The following is a 25,308-nucleotide window of genomic DNA, read 5'->3' as shown; positions in this document are numbered from 1 at the left end:
AATGGTATACGACCAATCAAAAGTCACATTTTGATCACCTTTCCAATAATTTCAGGTACAATACATAGTTGTTGAAATCATTCCATTAACTATACTAAAAAATTATTATATTGATGACATTAATTGTTAGAGATACAAACATGATCCTAAGTTATTTCAAGGTAAAGAATCGAAAAAAAAATCGATCAATACAAAATTTCAAATTTAGATCCAAAGTGTAATATAGAGAGAAAAAAAAATTCATATTCTCAATCTCTTAATCAAAAGCTCGATTAGAATTTTATCTCGAGAGAAAGAAAAAAAATGTCGATTAGTTTTATTCCCTAAAAAGAAGGGGGTTAGTTGTAATTTCCACAAGGGAAAGGGCTTCGCAAAAGAAAAAAAGGTTATTTTCTTTTTACCATTTTCCAAAATTGAATACGCTGATATTTGCATATTCATTCAAATATCTGCAACGACAAAAACTCGACGGAGAATCAAAACTCCGGCGGCGCTCTTTCCTTTTCAAATCCTCAACGGCCCAAGCGAATCGCAGCAGGCGGCGCATACGAACAACGGCGGCACGTTATCGGCGTCGTCGATTCCGCAGCAGCGAGTGTGCTGCCAGATCTCGCAGATGTCACAAGCCACCATCCTCTCACCGTCGTCGTCGCCGGCGCCGCACTCGCACCGGACTTTCCAGGTATCAACTCCTCCTTGGTACTTCAATGGCGTCTCTAAATCCATCCCCATTCCTTTGACAAACAACTCTGCTCCCGATTCTGCCGCTCCGAAAATCACCTCTCTGTCTTCGGAGTTCTCCAAATTCTGTATCTCCTTAACCTCGAACTGTTCCGTAACGTAATATGTGTCTCTTAGGGCTTTTTCTGCTGCTTCTTTCACTTCTCCAATCGTTGTGTGTAATGGAAGAACCACTACCTCGCCGGACGGCATGAAATCGCTCTTCAACTCCGATTCCGACTGTGTAAACGTCAGCCTCGGCATCAGTCTGATAATGAACGTTAATAGATGGTCTTCTTCGTCTCGTAGAGGCCATTCTTTAACAAAATGTTTGCTATCGAGAACTCCTTGTGTTGCTAATTCCACCATATCTGATTCTGGATAGTCGAGGAAAATGCTTCTGTATACACATAGCACATCGCTGTAAATGTCATTGCCAGGTGTTAGAGTTGGTTCTGAATTTTGTGTTGATTCTTGTTCTTCTGTTAATTGAGCGCCATTTCTGAGTTCGTGAATCGTGTATTCTAAAATCCGCGTTTTAGGGTTCACTGCGCGGCGAACGATTTGGTTCCCTACAATCACATTGTTCAGTGATTTTAGAACGTAATCGAGCAACCCAGTGTCGCCAATGTGAAGGCGAGCAGCATCTCGAACGTCTTGTCGAGTCATTCCATTTCCGCCATGGCTGAATTTGTCTGATTTCTTCTCTTCCAATGCCTTCACAATCACCTCCGCCGCGTATTCTAACCGTCTCGCCGGCCATCGGCTGTCCATATTAGAAATTGCGGTGGCGAATTTTCTGTACCGTATTTGCTTCTCCTTCACTAGAGATTGCTGCTTGTTTCGTTGCAGAGATTGCCTGGAAGGAGGAGGAGATTTAGCGATTGGTTGAATCGGTTTCTTCTGAATGGTAGTAACGTACTTTACTGTCAATATGAACTTAAGTAGATCTTTCAATGTGATCAACTGTGTTTCGCTCAGATTTCTATAATGTCGAATGATTTGCTTCATCTCTCTTCCTCGATCTGTTTCATCGACCTCGTGTATTATCTTGTCGAGTTCCAGAGAACTGAGGATTTCCAAAGCTCTACTGTAATGGTGTTCTTTCACGCCGAAGCTTCCTCGGCAAAATCTGTAGCCCCATCTCCCAAACCATGGATGTCCATATGCAACTCCATGAAGTAGACGAAGATCCATTGATCTTTTCTTGGACAAATCCTCAACTGTAATTTTCCTAGGAACCAAACAGAAAGTTAGAGAAAATTTCTTTTGCGGCAGAGATTGTAACTTTCATTCTTTATACCTTGTTCTTAGATTTGTGCAGATTCTATCCCAAAGATCCATAACTTCTCTGCCGCAAAGAAACTTGGAGCCTCCTTCGATTCCATTGATGCAGAGCAAATGCCCGAAGCCATTGCAGTGAATCAAGCCATGAAGAAGATGAGTCTGATCATCAAGATCGAAACTGCCATCATCTAGACGTTTGTTCCACCGATCATCCAAAGGTATTATGATATGATATTTTCTTTTCGATACAAAATGATTGCTCCACCCTGAAACAATAAGAGAAAGTTAGATGAATTCATTGAAACAGAAACTCACTATAGAAAAAGAATTCATACCAGAACATCGGCAGTAATCGCAGTAGGGCTTTGGGGAGAGCTTCACTTCTTCTTCAATGGTGTAAAGTGGAACAACAAAGCTTCTGTTTTCATGGACGAGGAGAGTACACCAGATAGGCATTTCTTGAATTCTGTAATCTTCAATCTCTGCACATTGTTGAAGAAAGATTCTGATATTCTCACGAAATGGGCCGGTGGGGCTGATCGGCGATCCGGGGTCGCCAAACGTTTGAAACCCGAAAAGTTTAGGCCTTCTCTTTCTCTTCTTGCAGGATTCGAGGATTGAAATCGACATGGCTGAAGATGAACTTCAGTTCTTCTTCTTCTTCTTCCTCTATCATCCACTGGATTTTGGTGGTTCTTCTTCGAGTTCTTTCATTCAAGAATGCTGAAATGGGCATGAATCTTTGGTTATAGAGAAGAATGTGGCAGTTTCATACTTGAATTTGGCGGTTTTGATAAAGGAATTTGAGAGAATGCTTAGTTAGAATATTAAAATGGTATGAAGATAGTACTTTTGTGATAATTAAAAATGGTTGAAAGTATACTGTTTTTCTGAGTTCGTTAAAAGTATATTGTTGAGTTAGTTTGGGTAGTTTTTTTTCCAACTCTCCTCCTCTTTTTCATTCATTCATTATTGTATGGTATTGTTATAATTTTCATTTTTCATTCTCACTCTTTGATTGACTCGATAGGAATCGTAAGCCTGAGTCCTAGTGAAACTAAGATTATTAAGGATGAAAATATATATAGTAGATATGTCGAAGTAAATCCATGGATACAACATCAATATTAAATATCTATAAATATCTTTGTTTTTCTTTTTTAATGGTTAAATATAAAAAAGGTCATCTATTTAATCCAATATGAAAAGAAATACAACAACAATATCCACAACTTAGTTTGAGAGTAAAAACAACATAATTATTAATTTAAAACAAATATTTTTACATTTTTTGACTTATCGAAAATATCCATCAATATTGATATTTTATCAATATATTTATAAAATTAAACTCTTGATATTGATACCAACATAGATTTTAATCTAATAACTGTAAAGACCAATATTGAAAAATGCTCTAGTGTTGGTATAATATTAAATTTATGGGACAAGGTGGAAATATAATAAGTACAAAATAGTAGCAGATTTAGTACAATGCAAATATTTTTTTGCAAATATAACTAAATTTAGATCTCAAAGACTATTAGTAATAATGGTAGTAAAAGTCTATAAACGATAAAGTCTATCACTAATAGATTCTACGATATTTAAATTTTTTGAAATATTGTTATACATTTAATTATTATTCATACCATTACTATCATCACAATTATCTATCACATCCGTTTCCATTTTTTTAATGACCCAATTTTTTTCCTTTCCCTTTTCAAAAGTAATTATTTTCCAACATATGCAAACCGAAAATTAAACCCTCTGCATACCCTAAAATCTTCAATTCCATCGGCTTTTGATGAATTTCCATGTCTCTGTTCTGTCCCATTGGTGAGAAAATGGTCGGTTGGAGAGATGGGCTCTAGGTAGATTTGGTGGACTTTCAACCACTTGGGTTTAAATTTGTAGTGCCTCTTATTGCTATTATGCCACAGTTTTCTATCATCTTCGTGCTCAATATATTTGCGTTGAAAATGAAGATTAAATTGAGTAAGACGTGGATTCCATTTTCAAATTAGTGAAACTCTGAGGGTTTAATTTTTATATTTATCATAGTTTAAGATTTGATTTTTTTACTTAAAAGTTTATAGGTATAATTTGTATACAGTTAAAAGTTTGACCGGTTAATTTTTACACTTTCGATGTAATTATTACCATCATCATATTTTAGGTGGTTTTTGTAATTTGCTTTTTTTTTTTTTTTATTTGTTCTTTTGTAAACAAGTTCCATCTCACCAATTTCATTAACCAAAATCTCTTGTCAACTATTGCAGAGTTCCAAACCTTCTTCTCCAACAAAAGTTCACACACAAAAAAAGTAACCTAAATGTGATATATGCTTAAACTCCAAAATACTTGAAATTAGTCTAGCACTACCGAACACATATCTAAAACGTGGCATACAAATATGTTTTCATCAAATCTCTTGCTTTCAAGACTGTCCTCCTCTCCATTCTCACTATGCAGGCGTCACTAAGTTCTTCAATATTCAATTTCACGCAGTCGATTGATACCAACAATCGACAACACCATCACACACAACAACTCCACCTCCATTAAATATCCAATATAGCGTTTATATCTAAATTAATGAAATATAAAATTTATAATTTTCATTTCCAATGAAATCATTAATTATCAAACATAACACTTGTATTTTAATTAACCAAAATCATATCTCGTGCGTTAACCTTTTTATGAATTATTAATATAATTCTTAATACTATAATTAATAAAAACTATATTCATGCATACATATACTTTAGGCATTATTCTAAACATTAAATATAATATTTATATTTAATATGATGCTTAACTTATGCTAGGATTTTAATCTACATGACATACTGTATGCAAATTAATTTAAACATACATCTAATGCATAATTAAATTAAAAGGAAAATTATTTCAAATGATAAAACTGTTGAAAATATTTACAAGATATAACAAAATTTTAGAACTATCAATGATAGACACCGATAGACTTCTATCAGTGTCTATCTATCAATTGATAGATACTGATAGAAATCTATCAGTGTCTATCAGCGTCTATCATTGATAATTCTAAAATTTTGCTATATTTTGTAAATATTTCCGTTCATTTTTCTATATTTGAAAACAATTCAAATTAAAAAGTAATAATAGACCAATTTTTGGCATTCTTAGAATAATAATACCCCCACTCATATGTCTGCACATGAACGATTTGGACCAAATCGTTATTAATAATTACAAAGTGAGTCGTATCCGTTTGTAATAATTACAAGTGAGTCGTATCTATAGTTTTACTAGGATATAAGACACACAACTTTATCCATATACTATATATTCTATAGGTTATAACTTGAACATGATCCATATGTATGTCAACTACATACTATTCGAGTTTTCATTAAATAAACTTTAAATTTTTACTTTATTGGATTACGTTATGCAATATTAAATACAAAGTAAAATAATAATTTATTTTATTAAATGTCAGTAAATAGTTTATTTATAAATGATGGGCTTAGGACATAAAATCCAACAATAAAATAGGTTTGAAAAGCCTTTTTCCAAACTCTAGGTCATTTGTGTAGAGGGTTTTTTTTCCCTTTCTTTTCTTTTCTGTAATCAATGGTAACAATTCTTCTACATGTACTCCTATGTATTTAGCCACAATATCCTATCTCTAGGATGCATGTAATGAGTATTTGATGCAAAAGACATTTCTTTTTTTCTAAATATGCTCTCTTCTTGTTTTATGAGGTCTAAATCTTTGGCTTTTTCAAACTTAGATTTCAATGTACTTAGAATAATCTCTCAACTCATTCAAGTGGTTTATGAAGCATGCATAAAACAAGTTGAATGTATAATTAAGCTTTATTTAGTTTATGTTAGCTGCGATGTTTCTCAACCCATAAAGAAATTTGTTGCTCATGATAAAAGTTGAGGAGATAGATAAAAGATAGACTGAAAATGCATTCATATTAAGAAAAAGAAGGCTTTCAACGTTTACACAATACATATGCAACTATGGAAGAAAAGAGATAGAGATAAAGAATCAAGTCGTGGTGTATAATTCCTTACTCCTTCCGGCTCTGTAGATGATTGCTTCAAAAAGAGTGTTGGAGGTGAAGTTCTCTTTTTGCTTCCAAAGAGAGATTTCCTAAGCTTCCACTTAAAATTTCACAATGGCTCAAAGAGGAATGCTTTTTGAAATGAGAATATAGGCAGAGTTTTTTTCCAATGTCCTTTTTTTTTTTTTTTTTTTTTTGCATGGAAGTATCATAGGGTATTTATAGGCGCCAAGGGACAGCTTTTCATCTCTTACTAATGATTATACTGATAAGGTACATTAAATTTCATACCCTAGTGCGATGCCTGCTCCGCGTCAGAAGTTCATTGGCTCTGCCATGAAGCTTTCTTTTCAGCCACCAACTTGGTCTTCGATTTGACTTCCATTGTCCATGCATCAGGTCATTCCCCATCGCATGAGGCTACCAAATATGCGATTATATTGGCAATGAGAATTTCTTGCGATCACATAAGAAATTTTCCTACACCTAAAAAGCACGATTTTTATAACTTTTGTAAATAGAGAGACTATGTGCGTGTGTGACTGCATGATATAATTATTTTCATGAATTTCTCATCAAGTTATCGCATTTTCAAAGCTTTTTCCTAATTGGTTCAAATAAAAGAAGTAAAATAACTCATACTTCTACAAGTTATCACATAGCAAAGAATGAAAAAATTTGATTAAGTGTTCAAACCATGCTGTGAACTTTGAGAAATTCAAGGCATTGGCCTAGGGTATGTGAAGAATTGGCTAAATGCTAGTAGAGGGATTCAACTCATAGCATAGTTAAAGTCATAGCATAGTTGGGAAGGAGAAGTCATAGCATAATTAAAGTTATAGCATAGTTGAGTAGGAGAAGTCATACAATAGTTGGGTACGAAAATCATAACATAGTTAAGAGAGTTTAACTTATAACCTAAACTCATAGCATATTTATGGAAGTTCAACTCAAATCATAGTTGAGAAAAACCATGGAGGCATCTCGTGGACGCATGGAGGATGACTTGGATGCATAGTAGTAACCCTAATTGGACACCTTGAACACATGCTAAAGGGAAAATGTGACCTTGAGAAAATATAAGACATCTTGAAAGTTATGCTATGAGAATAAGAAACCATGCTATGAGCATAAGGAGCTATTCTATGAGCATAAGAAACCATGCTACAAGCATGGGGAGTAGCTATAAGAATAAGGAGCTATGCTATGAGCATAAGAAACCATGCTAGGAGCATAAGGAGCTATGCTATGAGAATAAGAAACCATGCTATAAGCATGAGGAGCTATGCTATGATAATAAGAAACCATGCTATGAGCATGAGGAGATATGCTATGAGAATAAGGAACTATGCTATGAGCATGAGAAGCTATGCTATGAGAATAAGAAACCATGCTATAAGCATGAGGAACTATGCTATGAGAATAAGTAATCATGCTATGAGAATATGAACACTTAGAGCAACCATGTTATGAGAATATGAACACTTAGGATGAAGGAAATCGTGGGGTCCGCAACAGAAGCAAGATCAGTCCCAATTTTCAATTTTGTACAGAATTAAAATTACAGAACATACAAATATGCATTATAAAATTTTATAGCATGCTAATTGAGGAAATTTAGGGAAGAAGTAAAACTTACTCTTAAAGCCAAAAGGTCTTCACGTATTCCCTCGATCCGGTCACAAACTCTCCTCATACTGAAATCTCAAACAAAAAAATCAAGTGGCCACCACCGCAAGTGAACCTCCTGTATTCTCCTTAGGGTTTAAGAATAAACAAGAGCCGTGGGCTTTACTATCTTTTCTAGAAGAGGGAGAGAATTTTGAGAGGAGAAAAATATTGTAGAAAAGCAACTTTTTTTGTTGGAAGAGATACTCTCACAAACCATTTGAAGACGAAGAAGAAGTTAAAAAACCACTCCCCTCTTTTTGGCCACACGATTGAATCAGAGAAAATTAGGGGAGGGAGTTATAACTCCCTCCTTAAATGAATTATCTATTAAATTCAAATAATTCAATAAATAAATAGACTAATATAATTATATATATATATATATATATATATATATATATATATATATATATATATATTATATATAATATATATACTATATGATAATCAACTTATCATATACTATATATTAAACTATATGTATATCAAATAAAACACATAACCTATAGTTTTTATATTGTATCAAATACAATATAATCTATAGTTTGAATTTTCTCAATTAATCATGGTATTTAATATAAATCCAATTCATATTAAATTCAATTATATGAATCTTACCCACATAATTAGTATTTGAATCATATTCAAATATCTAATTCCTCTCAAAATAAACTTTCTATTATAATGTATCGAATAAATTATATTAATTATATCACATATAATTAATTTTTCTCAATTAATTTAAAATTTTAAATTAATCCAAAATGAATTCTCAATAATCCATGTTGAACTATAGAAGGGACCTTATGGACCTGTAAATTGAAGCTCCAATGATACTTGAATAATTAATTAAACTCCTTTAATTAAGTTACCCAACATCCATTAACTGTCGGTCACACCATTAAATACCGACAACTACACTATTCGCACTACAGATATATTTCTGTGTCCATTAGATATAACCAGTCAATAACATGATGACCCTTCACAAATTGCTTGTAAGTACAGTTAGGCCAAATTTACCGTTTTGCCTCTATAGTTACATCTAACTCCTTAAGTACCATTGATCCCTCTAATGAACCATAAGTAATAGTCCAACTATGACCAAATCCCTCTTGGGCCATGAGAGGGTGTGTTCATATTGTTCAAGCCCCGGAATCAGCCCTTAAAGGAGCAATTTATCTACTTACCTCGACATTAGGGAATAAGTGAATTTCGTCTTGTGTAGTTGTGTTCCCAGCTCCCCAATCAGAAGAATCCTCAAAATGGTAGGCATATTGAGTCGGTGATATGGTCACTCTCACCCATGTAAATTAAAGAATCACCTTCATGGGCAGGAGTTCACAACTCACTCAAGATTCAGTCATGTCACCTATGGTCATTCCAGTGAAATGTAAGTCTCTGCTATTAACGGCGCTATATAATGAGACTAGTCATATCGTGGTCTGGTCTTATACAAACTCTTTGTATAGGATAACTCTGCTCACATGTCTCCATATGAATGGTCAGGATCAGATCATTTGTAGCATTTTACAACACTTGTAACATCTACAAAGCGGGTTGTATCCATAATATCACCAGAATAAGATACCCAGCCTTATCCATCTACTACAGACCATTTAGGTTATCATTTAAACCTGATCCACCTGTATGTCTCTACATACATGTTTAAATTACATAAAATAACTTAGGATCTTTGTTTATTGGATTGAGTGTATACTCATAAAATAACAATTATTTTAATAATAACAGTTTGTTTGTACAAAGTTTACAAACTATGAGAATATAAGAGAGATTTAGGACACCAATCCCAACATAGGATATAATCAAGGGAGGAAACCATGCTACGAGAAAGAAGCTAGATCCAAGAATGGAGAATTGGAGAAGGTTGAACACATTGAAGGGAAACCATGCGTCCAACTTGACTCAAAGAGAAGATTCTATGCGTTGACTTGGGTTACTTGAGAAACAAGGTTGAGTTGACAATGAGGTGAGATGTGTGGCTCAACCAAATGAAATCTTGGCTAATCTAAGTAGGTGGTGGAAGGTCGAGGAGTAAAGTTAAACATGCAAAATATGGGATTGCCATATCAAAAGGAGTTATGCGTTGGACTTTGCTAGGAATAGACACATCAAGGCTACATGTAAGTATGTGGTGGCAAGAAGTGTGGGTTGACTACACATGAAGAAGACACTTAGATTTTAAGCAAGATAGAGGTGTCATGCGTTGAAGGTAGGAGAGGATGAAGAGGATGGTTTGTTAAGACATATAAATACCCCGAGGGAGTTTCATTTCATCTCACAACTTAAAAATTTCTTAAAGAAGACTTAAAATGGGAGGGTTGGATGAGATTTAGGGTTAGAGAGAGAAAGATCATGCATTGAGGTTGACCATCATGCATCCAAGAAGATAGACCATGCGTTGAGGAGTGTGAGCTAGGCGTCCAACTCAGTTGTCAAAGATAGCCTTGTGCCCAACTTTGTTTAGGAGACCAAACCCTATGCCAACAACTGTTTTTCAAGTCCAAAGGTGTAGTTTTGAGAATTTTAGGGTTGGTAAGCTAGGTTTAAGGTTAGAAAGGTATTTTAAGATTATTTTTAACCCTAAACATGAGATTCTAAGTTGGTTACTGGATTAATACAGACTTGGGATTCAGGAGAATACAGGAAACCAAGGAACTTGGAAAACCTCTACCGATGAACTGTGAGTGATATATTTTCAAATGTTTTGGTTAAATCTATATACATATAGGATATTAGATAGATATGTATGGTCTGGAAAATTTTGGCATAATCAGGAAATATGATTTCTTAAAATTTAATAATTGGTTTTCTATTATTTTAATTGAATGAATGTTTTTATTTGGATTTGCTTGGAAGCATGTTTCATTTGATTTGTTTGGAAACTGGAATTGTACCTTAGAAATGTTAGCATATCTCGAGGATATTTGACTGAGATTGTCAGTATGATTTGGCTGGGATTATCAGTACACTCGAGTATGTTTAGCAAAATTGTCGGTATGTGCAAATTAGATGGGTTATATTGGATACTGGGATTGTTGCTTTGGACATATATCTGATTGGGAAGAATTTGAAATATATATGTAGAATTTCTATTATCTTAAAAGTTGATATTGTATTATGTTTGAATGATTGAGTGCTACTAAATGTTTTCGAAATGAATTTAAAAAACTATAAGTATGTTTTATAAAAGATTCCACTCATTGAGCTTTCCAACTCTTGTTTTCCTTCTCCCCATCAAGAACATTAGCTTTGAGTCTTTACTTGTAGATAGATTAAAGTTATAATTGTAATAACCTAAGGGAGCATAAACAGACTTCTGTAAAACATTATCATTGTAATAAATAATTGTTTTCCAGTTAATTGTAATGTTTGTATAAAATTTGTTCAATGTGAAAGGTTGAATGGGCAGTAGGCATCACAAAAGGGTATATCTTCTGTCTTCATGCCTCCTTCTGAATGAAAGAGATAAGCTGGGGAGGGGGTATGTCATCCCTACCTAGGAACCGACCTGGAATGTGAATTAGAAAATTATGTTATAAGCATACAATAAATGATTAGGTTTATTAAAGTGTTTAATAAACAAGAATCATTATTGTTAAACCACTCAATATAAGAGTTATATTGGGCAAATTTAATAATCACTTAATTAATTTATTAGTCGATTTTACCTAAGTTAATAAATCCTAGGTTTAAAATACTTAATGAGAGGAAAATGATGTATATGATATGTCAATTTCTTTTCACATTCTCCCTAAATAGTTCACACTATGAGATCTATGCTCGGCCTCGAGACACCTTTGCTTGTGTCCTCCTGATAGCAGGAATTTTGGTGTTGCTCCCCAAACCCCTGCTATACAAATAATATTTATAAATCACCGAACTAACTACTTATACTAACTGGGTAGTACAAGTGGCAAGTCCGGGGTCGAACCTTAGGGAAGCAGGGAAGATTAGTTCATCAAGTTTGTTTTCAGTTAAAGTGATAAATGAGGGGGGATTGGTATGGTTGGATAGAGGAAATTGCATAAAAGAAATAAAGTGCAAGAAAATAAAAGATAGCAATGCAATTAAAGAAACGATCTAGCTTAAGGGAATCAGAATTGGCCAATGTAATTTTGCTTATCGAGTTATTTAAATGCAATTTAGTTTCTTGAATATGCCTAGCCCAATTGATTGGAATCCCAATCAATGGTCCTAATTACCTAATTAATCAACATACATAGAAAATGAATCCGCTCCACATAAATTAATTAATCACATTAAGTTTTAGGGATAACGCTAGGATGAGTGTTTGACTTCCAATGTCTAATCAAACATTCAATATGGTTTTTCTCTAGGTTGATAGGAGTAGTCCTTTTTGCCTAACTAACCCATTGTTTCCAATGGGATCAACCTATAAATATTTATTAGATATTACAAAGTAATCACAAAGCATTAGAATCTCATGACAAATTATTGGGCGTCAATCAATAATTAAAAGCATGCAATTCATAAAACACAAAGTTTAGACTAAAACCCATAAACAAGAACAAAAAGATTGCATTCCAACAAAACTCCCAAAAAACTACATTGTTCCAAATTCCCTTAAGCTAGAAAATTAGCTAGAACTTACCTTCCCATTGAGATGAAGAAGATAAATTCCGACATCGTTTCATTAGTTACATGAGATGAGAAGAAAAGAGGAGAAAAATACAAGTGGAGAGGTAAGAAAAGGGTAAAAATCAGCTGGAGGCCGATTAGAGGTTGTGTCCCTTGCCCTAAAACGCAAGGGACGCATTTATAGAAAATCTCGTAGCGTTGCGACGTTGCTTCTGCTCCGCGCGTGCGTCCGTTTCAATTCTTAGCGTTGCAACGCCACTTGAGTGTCGAGACGCCCTATTCTTCACCGAATGGGTAGCTACTGCCTTATAGCGTCGTGCAACGCTTGTTTGAGCGTTGCGACGCTCCGTCTAGGGGTGTTTTCATCCGTTCACGTCCTCTTGAAGCCCGATTGCTCAAATTAACTTCTAATTGCTCCAAATTACCCCAAATAGCTTGTAACGACGAATTCTACCTCTAAGATGCTCGATGTCTACAAAATTATCAAATAAACACATTAAATATAGTAACGATCTAAAATTAAGAAGAGGAAAATAGCATAATTTTGGTGCTATCACCCCCTACAGATGGAGTTTGCATAGGTCAATACCAAGGTAAATGGAGAGAGTATATATGGTAAGTGGGAGATGGATGTGTGTCAACACATCCCATGGTCTCCTTCATTGGTTTGCAGTAAACTTTCATGCTCGACCCACCTTTGCTTGTGTCCCCTATGGAAGGTATTTGCATGAAATTTTATCCAAACTCTAGAAATGAATATGATTGCTTTAGTTTTTTTTTTTTTTTTAATTGATTTTTCCCTATAGTTGGCTCATTGGAGCGAAACTTTAGAATCTAAAATGAAGGGTTATACTTACAAGAAACTATTAAGTAAGCTAATGATTCTTAACCAAACAATGGTGACTAATCGTTATACTCTTTTATTCAATTTGAACAATTCAAATTAATTCAAAACTAAATAATACTTGCTTTATCCTTAGTAAGCTAGCAAGGGGACCTAATAGATCTATAGATTATAAGCTTCAATGATACGAGATTAATTCATTAAATTCTTTGATTAAATTAATCAACATTAATTAACTGTGAGTCACTCCACTAAATACTCATATTGCACTCTTCGCACTGTAGATATATTTATATGTCCATGGTCATAACTTTCGTTTTTCAAAAGAGATGAAAGGCAGAGAAAATACAAATATGGATAAACGCCAAAGCATGCTGTCTAAAAATTAGAGAGGAAGGGAAGAGAGGTTTACTCACCCTTGATGAAAACTCCTTCTTCACATTTTCCTCTTCCGAAAGGTCACGAACACTACTCTTCCTCACGAACATAGCAAAATAAAAAACCTCCAGCACTGGACAACACCACCAAAAGCCTTCCTCGCTATTCTCAAGGTAAGATATCGAGAAGGAGTCGTGGGTCTTCTTTTAATTTTGGTAAGGGAATTGATTTCTTTTTTTTTTTTTTTTAGAAAGTATTCTTGGAAGAAGAATGTTAAAGAGAAAAACACACTATATTAAATCCAATTTAATACAAATAAATTAATAATGTTAATTAAACTATATATTAAATCATATTTAACAAATAGTTGAACTAATAATCTTAGTTAATTAACAATTACCTAATAAACTAAATATCATATATTTAATTTAATTTGAATCATATTCAAAAGATATTCTCTCACATAATCTATAGTTTTAATATGAATCATATTCACATTAAATTTTAACCTACAGTATTTATATGAATCTCATTTATATAATTAATATTTGAATCATATTCAAATATTTATCTCTCTTATCAAACTTTATATTATAATACATCCGTATACATTATATTAATTGCATCCCATACAATTAAATCTCTTTAATTAATTTAAACAATTCAAATTAATTTATTCTTATTTAACCCTTATTGAACTAGCAAGGGAACCTTATGGAGCTATGGGTTTAATGATACGAGATTAATTACAAATACAAGATAATAGATAGTTTTAATTCAAACTTCTCATATTCGCTAAACATTCCAGCCTAACTTTCACCAACCTTTCCAAGTTATCCCTCAATTCCTTATACTGAGCTTTGACAGTTAAACACAGTTTCCACTAGCTTGCTCATTTAACAAAACCATCTTTTTCCCTTAACTGCCTGAGATCGACCCCTTCAAGAACCGTCAACTTCTGACTATTTTTATCCATGACCTCAATGTTCTCTATGGTGTTCAACATTCGATCCTTGACCATTTTTACCAAGGCCCCGAACTGCATCAATTCTTGACCATGTTTACCTAAGACCTCAAATGTCAAGGTAAAATTATAACATTTTGAAACCTAGGGACTAAATTGAAATCAAAGTGGACTAAATATATAGCATTTTGAAACCTATGTACCAAATAGAAACTAGATCCAAAACTTAGTGACTAAAAATGTGAATTTTCCATTTTTTTTAAAAAAAAATTAAGGAGTTTGTTGTTTCAACTTGCAAACGCATGCAAAACTATCAGAATATCATAAATACTTTTCGAACAATCTAATTTTCCTAAATATTTTTTAAAAATCCTAAAACCTCCTCACGTATTTTAGTGTTATGTTTTATTCTAAATATAGAGACTACGTTATTTGTAGAAGTTTTCATCGAAGATGGTCTTCTCTACAATTATTGGTTGAAGTTGGTCGTTAAGGTGAGCATAAAAGTTGGAGCGTCAGAGGTGGTCATCACTAGAGTTAATTGTCAGAGGTGATCTTCACCAGAGTCCCTTTTAGATAGTGCAGATAAATAGATAATTAAACTATTGTCCATAATGGAAAATTTGAAAAAAAATATATTAATGGTTTTAAAAATATTTATCAATATTTTCCTAAATACTTTATATTCATTTAACTAATTATCATTGTCCTAATTATTTAACTAATTATCAAACTAAACTTATAATTTAATATTTATATATAAAATTCATCGATGTAACATCGAAATTAAGTGATATTAATTATAAAATTATAATAAAATTTTATAAAATTATCCAAATGTAATATATAAGGAAGTAATGAAATCTGAAAATATTTATTAAAGTTTTTTAAAATACAATTAAATTAAAACCATTACTTTTTAAAAATAATTTATTAAATGTTTATATATTTTCATGTGTATTTATATGAAAGAAAAATTAAAAATAGAATTAATATTTTAAAACTGATTTAAAGTGAAATAAAAAAAATGGATGTATGAAATAAAAAGTGGAATATTAAGGAAAAAAAAAAAAAAACAAACAAAAAAACAAAACAAAACAAAACTTCCGAGGACCCTTTATTTACATATTGCAGTTTGAAAAAGTAATTAGTGAAATAGAGTAGTTTTAGAACTATTTAGAGATTTGTGGTAGTTTAGAATTTTGAGGCATGAAAAAAAATAAAAAATTAAGTCGAGGGTTGAAATCTCGACCTAAAATAAGTCGAGGGTTGAAATTTTGACCAACAAAAAATTCAAAAGCAAGTCTAGAGTTCAAAACTCGACCTACATAGGTCGAATCTTCAACCATCAACATACTATGTCCGTCTCGTCACTTCCCCATGCAGAGAATCCTCACTTCATGTCGGTTAGTCTCACTTCTCATGTTTCGTCTCATCACTACTAGAGACTTTAAGTATGTAGGTCGAGTTTTGGTCTTTTAAACAGCCGGTTGCCTCTTACTCTCTGCCTTCTTGCTTCTTGCTCTCTTCCACTTTTGTTCTTTTCTTCTTACTCTCTACCTTACTCTCTTCTCACTCTCTGCCTTATTTTCTTCTTCTCTTTCGTGTGCATCCTTTCTGCCCACACTTCACCCTTCTCTGATTACAAACTATACATGTTTATTCATTCACTCTACTAGATTTCTGTTTTTTTTAAAATAATTATAAATTTTGTTTCTATTCTCATATTATTATTTCTTATATATATATATATATATATAGTTTTCATTGTTATTCGAGAAACAAAGATTCAAAAAGAAGTATACGTTCACTCAACTAGACTCCTATTTTTTAATTAAAAAATAAGTTATAGATTCTAATCTTATTTTATTTTTTTATAGTTTTTGTTGCCGGATAACAAATAAAAAAAAGGGAACGCTGTCACTTTGGAAAAAAAAAAATAGAACCACTGTTGAATTTGTGAGTTTAACTTTTATTTATCACTAGTTTTTTGTTGTTTATATTTATTTTATGCTAGATATACTATTTGAATTCCTTATATATTGATGTTAGTAGTTTTTTAATATTAGTTATATATTGATACTAGTTTGAATTCAATAATATTCTAGATCTACCATGTTAGTCTCAATTCAATAAACGTTTTTCAATAGTCTGAATTCATTAATATTGATATAATGATATTAGTAGTTTTTTTATAGTTTATTTTATTTATTTATATTATATTAGATTTCCAATGTTAATGTTTTCTTTTGCATTTTAAATAATATTAGTGTTAGGATTTTTAGAGTTTATTATTGTTTTCGAAGATATTAGATTTTAGGCATTAGATTTTAGATAAAAGAAGTAATCTTGTCTATTTGTTTTTTTTATATGATATTCTATTTTTTTAGTATTGTTTTTTAGTTAAAAAATTTAGTATTTCATTTGTTTTTAATAAAAAAAAAAGTTACTAATTTAATGAAAGTTTAACTTTCATGTTTATCGTTTAAAAAGATTAATTTTTTTTAGTGATTTTTTAATAAGAAAGTTTAGTTTATAGTTTAATATAAAATTATTAATTTGATGTTTAAAGTTTTTTATTATAAGAAGTTTAGTATTCTTGTTTGTTTGTTTGTTTTTTTTTTTTTTAATAATATTCAATTCTTTTAGTTTTTAATAAGTTTGATGTTCAAACTAAGTTGATTTTTTTTTAGTATTTTGTATATTTTTATTTGTATTTAAGTTTGATAATTAGTAAAATATTTAGTTTAATACAAAAGTTTAGTTTATAGTTTGATAATTAGTAAAATATTTAGTTTAATACAAAAGTTTAGTTTATAGTTTAATATAAAATTATTGTGATTTTTTTTTTATATATTTTTTTGTGATATTTGATTTTTTTAGTATTTAACTTGGATGTTTATCATTTAAAAAGTTTAGTATTTTTGTTTTGAGTGATTTTTTAATAAGAAAGTTTAGTTTATAGTTTAATACAAAATTATTAACTTTAATATATTTGTTTGTTTTTGTTTGTATTTAAGTTTGATAATTAGTAAATAATTACTAATGTATTGTTTGTCTTTTTTCTGTGGCAGACAAATGTTTGGGATTTATGTTGTTTACAAATGGTAATGTGATTGATGGTGTTGATGGAGTTGATTATGACCAACCACCATGTGAGGGTTTTAGCATAAATGTGAACAGAGGACTTGTTTTTTTAACAATTCATTTAAATGGTAGGGCTGTCACTTGGTGTAGATATGAGAGCAAATTGGTTAGAAATAATATAGAGACATCCTAATATAACACCATTAGGATCAGTAAGGTTTATGTCATTCCCTATTCCTAATGAACAAGCAATGAACTTGATGTTCTCAATCGCGATGCCACTCTCGAATTTAGTGCATTTATATGTTAATGTGAATAGGATATAAACTTGAATGCACCCTTTAGTCAGTTTGAAGATCTGACTCAATGTATTGACCCTGATCTTAAATCAACTAGACCACCTTGTGATGATGAAGATATGGTGGCTAACAATCAATATAAGGATTTTAGAACAGAAATGAATTTGAAAAGTTTGATTTTGATGGTCGTGAACATGAGTTACCTTTAGAATCATTCAATGATTTTGGTATAAATGTAATATATAGCATTCGATAGCATGACACAATTGTAACCCATGTGGATGTTGACAATACCTAATTGTATAAGGGGATGATTTGTCAAGACAAAAAAAATGCTACAACACGCAGTCAAATGTTTTGCTATTAATTGTCACACACCATATGAGGATGTGGAATCGACACCGATGATTTGGGCAATTCGGTAAAAGAAGTGGGAAGAAGGTTGCAAATGGAGACTTCGTGCAACAAAAAAAAAAGTCGCATGGCTTGTTTGAGATCACTAAGTATGTTGATCAAAATACATGTTCTTACTCAGAACTTAGTCAAAGTCATGTGCAATTAGATTCATAGATGATTGCACTAGAGTTTTATGATGTCATTAGAGAAAAACCATCCATCAACATGACACAACTGCAGACCGACATAAAAACAAAATTTGGATATCATATTCTTTACCATAGGGTGTGGGAGGGCAAAAGAAAGGCATTGATTAAAGTGTTCGGTGACTGGGACGAGTCATACAAATTGTTATCCAGATGACTGTATATGGTTAAGCAGACCAATCCTAAATTTTGTATTTTGGGCATTTGGTCCTTGTATAGAAGCTTTTAATAGATGTCGATTGATGATTCAGATAGACGGTACCCTCTTGTATGGAAAATATCGTGGAAAGTTATAGGTTGCTACATCAGCTGATTCAAATGGGCATCTTCTTCCCCTTACATTCGTCGTCTGCAAACTCATGGGATGATTCTTGAAACATTTGAGAGAATTGTTACACACGAAGAGGTTTGTTTAATTTTAGATCGACATATTGGCATTATCTCAACAATGAACAATCCAGCAAATAGTTGGATGAGACCAAAATATCACCATTGATTCTGCTTACGATATATCGTCAGCAACTTCAATAAAAAAATACAAATTCTACACATTAAAGAATTATGTTTATCATATCAGATGTCAATTCCAAATTCGAAAGTTTAATACCATTGAGGACATCAAAGGAATAAACCGGAGCTATCTGAGTTTTTTTTTTTTTTTTTTTTTTTTTTTTTTTTTTTATAACATTGGCATGGAGCAATTGACTCAAGCACACAATTGGGGGTTAAGATACGGGTGGATGATGACAAATCTATCAGTGTGCATAAACGAAGTCCTCAAAGAAGTTCGAAAGTTGTCGATAAATGCTCTTGCTCAAATAACATTCTTCAAGTGTGTAAATTATTTCGAAAAAAGAAGAGAAGAAATAAGAGCTACTTTGGAGCATCGAGATAAATACATTTGGTTTTTTTTTTTTTTGTGATTAACAATTTGTTTCAAATATATTATATAATACTAAGTGAGTAAATATTCAGGTTCGCACACGAAAAAAATTAACAAATGGGCTGCAAGATCAAGTAAACATGAAGTATAGTCATACGATCGATATAAAGGTGTGTTTCATATGAAGACCGGACGTCACAACCTCAACGCCAAAGGAGGAAATGTTCAAATATTAAGGCTAAATGGGTCTGAGCGGTACTATTCATGTAACAAGTGGCAAGCATTTGCATCTCATGCTTGCATTTTATGGTAGTTTGCTCACATTTTAACATGAACTACAAAGATTTTATTAAGGACTATTATAAACTGTCAACGTATGTTGCCTGTTACTCTCCTTAATTTAAACGTGTACTGCATAAAGAATATTGGATCACACACCTAATATACATGTCTTACATGCTGACCCATCGTTGTTGAGGAAACCTGGTAAACCAAAGGGTTCACGATACCATAACGAGATGGATTGGACATAGCCAAACATTCAACTACGATATGGGTTTTATAATCAGTTAGGTCATAATCGAAGGAAGTGTTCTTCGTTACAAAGACAGGCTCTAGACAGTTAGGAATTTTTATTATTAATGTTTTTATCTTGTAAATACTATTTTTATTGTGTAAATAATATTTTTTTTATCTTGTAAATACTATTTTTATTATGAAAATAGTATTTTTATCTTGTAAATACTATTTTTATTATGCAAATAGTATTTTTATTGTGCAAATATTAAACTGTAATTTTTTTTATCTTTTACTCAAGAAATAAATAATTTTTTCTTTTAGATCATGACTTTAAATCAAGGACTGGTTGTTCCTAATTTTCTGTACTACCAATCGATTTATCGAGCATCAGTTGTATGGGAAGATCGTACCACTGACAAGATATCCTGTAGATGTCGAGAGACAGTTGTTCATCACACTATCCCATTCCACCCTCGAATACTACCGTTACTTTGTACGTCTGAATTTTATGGAGTTGCCAGATTTGGATTCATTCAGCTAGATTGACATCTCATCACAACACTGATTGAGAGATGGAGATCTGAGACACATATATTTCATGTGCCCACTAGAGAGTGCACTATCACTCTACAAGTCATAGAAGTGTTGTTCGGGTACCTGTTGATTGTGAGCCGATCTTTGGAGCGATGCATGATTACTGGTTGCATATTTGTCAACTGTTACTCAGTGTCACCCCACCCATCGATAAAATTAAAGGATCGAGATTAATTTTGACATGGTTAAGGACACAATTCCATGAGCTTGCTGATGGGACAAGGAAACCTTTATGAGATATATGCGAGCATGTATACTACAAATGACGGGTGGAAATCTGTTTTCTGACAAATCAAGTCATTTCGTTCACTTGATGTTCCTATAATTGTTAGCTAACCTTTATGATGCGGGACGATATTCTTGAGGTGGAGCATGTTTGGCATGGCTTTATAGACAACTATGCAAAGCAACAAAACCTGAAGTTCGTGAGATCGATGTGCCTCTGATACTTTTGCAATTATGGGCTTGGGAACGATTTCCAATAATGGCTCCACAACTCCGACAGTAAATGACGCTCAATTAGTTGGACGAGCCTATGGTTCTTTGTATATTATTTTAATTCAATTTAATTTAATATTCTTATATGACTTATCTAGTTAATTTTAAATATAAATTATTAATATAAAAATATAGGTGGAAAGATAATTTGTGTGACTAGGACAGCTACACGTGTAGTTAGTCAATACAGATACATGTTTGATATGCTTCAACCTGATCAGGTGCATTAATACTGAACTAAATTGATTTTTTTATACAAATTTGTAATGTATTTGTCTTTAATAATTATAATATTTTATGTTTCAGATTATTTGGAAGCGTTGCAAAGCTATTATGGACACTTTGCCCAATTTCTGTATAAACGGTCAAAACATATGGCGGACGATAAGTTCTCTCATATGTTTTCACATTGGTTTTGAAGGAAATTGAACACGGGGATTTCCATGAGTAGCGGAAGGATCTTTCCAAATTACAATCGTATATGAACTTTACAATTACATCCAAACGAAAACATGCGGTTATGCATAAAATAGAAATTACAGCATGCTTTACTACAGATCAAGGACAAGAAATAACAAACCTTTGCAGACTCATCTTCAAGTTCCTTGATCACGAATGCTCGATCACAGCAACACAGCAACACACAAATGTTCATCCAACACGACTGCTACACTGCACTCGAACTAAGCGATCACCAAGGTCATGAACACCCCAAACACCGTGAACGGCCTCCATAGAACCTTGACAGTGTCAAGTTGAGTATGACACCACCAAGAAGGTTACCTTGGTATTCTCAGTGTGAAAATCCAGAGGGTGGGCTCTGTGTGGACTTGGTTTGAGGCAGAAAACCGGAGGAACCACAATCGTGTAAACGATTGAGTGAGTGGGAGATGGAACAAACTATTGTATAGGTCGATGCTCAATCGTTTAGGAAAAGTTATTCAATCGTCTAGCAAAAGCTATGCAATCGTTTAGCTCATCATCTAGCTGAGTGTTTATCGTGTAAGAACACTCCATGATCGTTTAGCTAACTCCAAGCCGTCGCTTAGTAAATCTGATTTACTTGACAATTTCTTCGTGAGAATTTGACAAGAATAGAAATTTCAAAAATCAAAATTTTTCTTCCCTTTCTCTTTTTTCTTACTAAAATTAATAAAACATTTTTTCTTTTATCTCATGGTTACCATGAAACCACCAATAACCTCCCACACAATTGATTATTAGAGAAAAAGAGATAATTATCCAATAATTAATATTATTATAAATATAAATGATAACTAACTTATCATAATATATTTAAACCTACAGTTTTAATATTTCATCTCATGATACATATAAATCATAACTCTTTTTCTATTCCATGACACTTAATGTAAATCTCATTTACTTTAATCCTCCATTTGATGTATCTCATACACCATACCAATCATATCATATATAATCGAATTACCTCTTGTTAATTTGAATATTTCAAATCAACACCAAAAACTGATCCTTAACTTGAATCCATTGAGCTACCAATGTGACCTTATGGACTTGTAGCTTGAAGTTCCAATGGTACGTGAATAACAGACTAAACTCTTTAGTCACGGGATCCACCATCCGTTAACTGTCAGACACTCCACTAAAGACCGACAGCTGAACTCTCCTTACCACAAATATATTATGTGTCCATCTTAACCAATCAACAGTGCGACAACCCTTCACAGATCGCTTGTAAGTACAGCTCGGTCAATAACCGTTATACCCCTGTAGTTACATCTAACTCCTTAAGTACCACTAAATCCTCTAATGAACATAAGTCATAGTTCTATTATGAGTGAGTTCTCTCTTCCAAAGAGAAGTTGTGGCCACTATGTTCAAGTCCCGAAATCAACACTTAAGGGAGCAATTTCTCTACTTACCCCTGCTTCGGGGAATGAGTGAATTCTATCTTGTGTATTGAGTTCCTAGTTCCCAAATCAGACAAGTCCCCAGAAAGGTAGGCATGTTGAGTTGGAAATCTGACCACTCTCACCTATACTAATCAAAGGATCACCCTCAAAGGCAGGAGTTCCTAAAACACTAAGGATTGAGGTCGTGTCACCTATGGTTGTTTAGGTGAGATGTAAGTCTCCAGTATCAACAGCATTATATACCTGTCTCTTATACACATCTAGATGTGTATAAGAGACAGGTCTTATACAAACTCCTTTGTATAAGACGACCCCGCTCGCATGTCTTCACATGAATGGTCAGGATCTACCATCTGTAGTAGTTTACAACACTTGCAAACCTCAACAAAGCGAGTTGTATTTGTAATGTCACTAGGATCAGGTATCCCACCTTAATCATTATACTATAAACCCATTTAGGTTATCACTTAAGGCATGATCCGCTTGTTTACATAAGATAACCATGGAGCTTTGTTTATTGGATATGAGTAAATGCCAAAATGAAATAACAATTGTTTTATTCATAAAACAATGTGTATAATTACAAACAACGAGACTCCGGGAGAATTAGGACACCAATCCCAACAGGTTTCTAGTAGGGTGTCCCATCGCCTTGTAATACTGAACCCCTACTGCATGACATCGACTTAAGAACTAGAGATTGTCTAATCATTTTATAATTCACAAAGATTGAACAACAGTAACTTCCGTGATATTGCAAATAATTCAAACCAAGTTTTTGCTATATGTAGTAACAACGATAGCTATATGGAGGAGATACATTATATGTACGATATACTTATTGTTCCTCTACCAGTTCCTAGACATAGGGGACCTGTTCGAGAAGAAGAAGATGAGTTTGATGAGGTTGCCCACAATGTGAAAGAATTGCCTCATATGACCCAGACTTAGAGACAAACTAATTATGTTAGTTCGATGATGATGATGTCAGCATTTGGTTCAGGATATTATGATTCAGAGGCTGGTTCATCGTCTTTATACCTGCATGGACATGGGCGCGGCCGTGGAGTGCATAATGAATATTTATATTATGAAGCACATGCAGAAGTACCAGAACAACATCAAGAAGAATCAGAGGAACCTCAAGTTCAAAGTTGACGACGACAACTAGCTCAAAATCGATGGCGTCCGCCTTGTGAGACACATTGATTTTTTTTAATTATTTTAAAATGAATGAGATACATTAAATAGTTGTATTAATATGAACATTTTAATTAACATTTTATTATTTTTTAAATTATGAAATAATACGTGAATGAGAATTTATTTATTTCTATGATGTCTCTTAAGAGTTAAGGAAGTTGATTTTATTTATTATTAAGAAATACAACAACATCCAAACTAAAAAACTAAGGATTCGATCCTCATCTTTTTCTTTTTTTCTTTTTTTTATCGATGACCTATGTTATGTATAAAGTAAGAAAAATTCTTTGGATTTCAAGGGAAAAAAAAAACTTTGCTTAAAATTGTTTGTTTGATTAGAAGAGTCCTCCAAATATTCGAGTCTTGGATTAATGATCAATATTTTTTTTTCTTTGTGGAATATGAATAGAGAATGGTGGTAAAAAAAATAATAAAAATAAAAAATAATGGCCTTTTTCAAGTGTTCAACACCCGACGTGCATTTTTTTTATTTGTTGAGTGTTGAAGTCTCGACATACAGATTTTTTTTTTTTTTTAAAAAATACCATATTTCTTTAAATAGTTTTCAAACTACAATATTTTTCTAATGAGTTTTAAACACTGCAATATTAATCTAAATGAAAATTAATGGAGAATGGCCACGAGACAACAGCTCTCAGGGGTGGCAGGTAGATGTGACGAGACACCTGCTTTATCACAAGTTGGACATGGTACCCACTGACAACAACTATATTTCTCTAGATATTTTGAAAACAATCTTATTTTTTAAAAATATTTTTTAAACTACAATTTAAAAAATATATATATATCCTTTCCAACGGTCTAAATATGTGTTTAACTTCAAATGTTAAATTCCTCTAATTTCAAACTCATTTCAAGAGGGGAATATTGTAGGGCTAAACAGAGAAAAAGCAAAATAAGAAGTTTCATTTTAATAAATGACCATAAAAAATTTGAAACTAGATAAATGGTAAAAAGATTTTCTAAATTATTAATTTCAAATTTTCAATGGACCAAAATAGTCCTATCAAATCTTACTCACTAGTAATTCAAGTTGCGAGATAAAATTAAAATCCTAACTACCTAGATTTCATTGCTATTAAAATAGAAAAAATAAAACATACATAGTATTTAAAAATTATTTAACCCAATTATTAGATATTCTAAACTG

At 32.5% G+C, this 25,308-nt stretch overlaps 1 protein-coding gene across 1 annotated transcript; it reads right to left on the bottom strand.

The window, feature by feature from the left end:
* Nucleotides 1–393: 393 nt before the first annotated feature.
* LOC120080816 (PHD finger protein MALE MEIOCYTE DEATH 1) lies at nt 394–2,994 on the bottom strand. Its single transcript, XM_039035465.1, has 3 exons — nt 2,343–2,994; nt 2,024–2,273; nt 394–1,954 (listed from the first exon to the last, which is right to left on the bottom strand). Exons 1-3 carry the CDS (start codon nt 2,635–2,637, stop codon nt 505–507), a joined length of 1,995 nt encoding a protein of 664 aa, XP_038891393.1. The 5' UTR covers nt 2,638–2,994; the 3' UTR covers nt 394–504.
* Between the last annotated feature and the right edge of the window lie 22,314 nt (nt 2,995–25,308).

Source organism: Benincasa hispida, chromosome 7, assembly GCF_009727055.1.
Source record: "Benincasa hispida cultivar B227 chromosome 7, ASM972705v1, whole genome shotgun sequence".
Lineage (NCBI taxonomy): Eukaryota > Viridiplantae > Streptophyta > Magnoliopsida > Cucurbitales > Cucurbitaceae > Benincasa > Benincasa hispida.
Note: the sequence above shows the minus strand (reverse complement) of the source record. Positions and strands in the feature narration are given on the sequence as shown.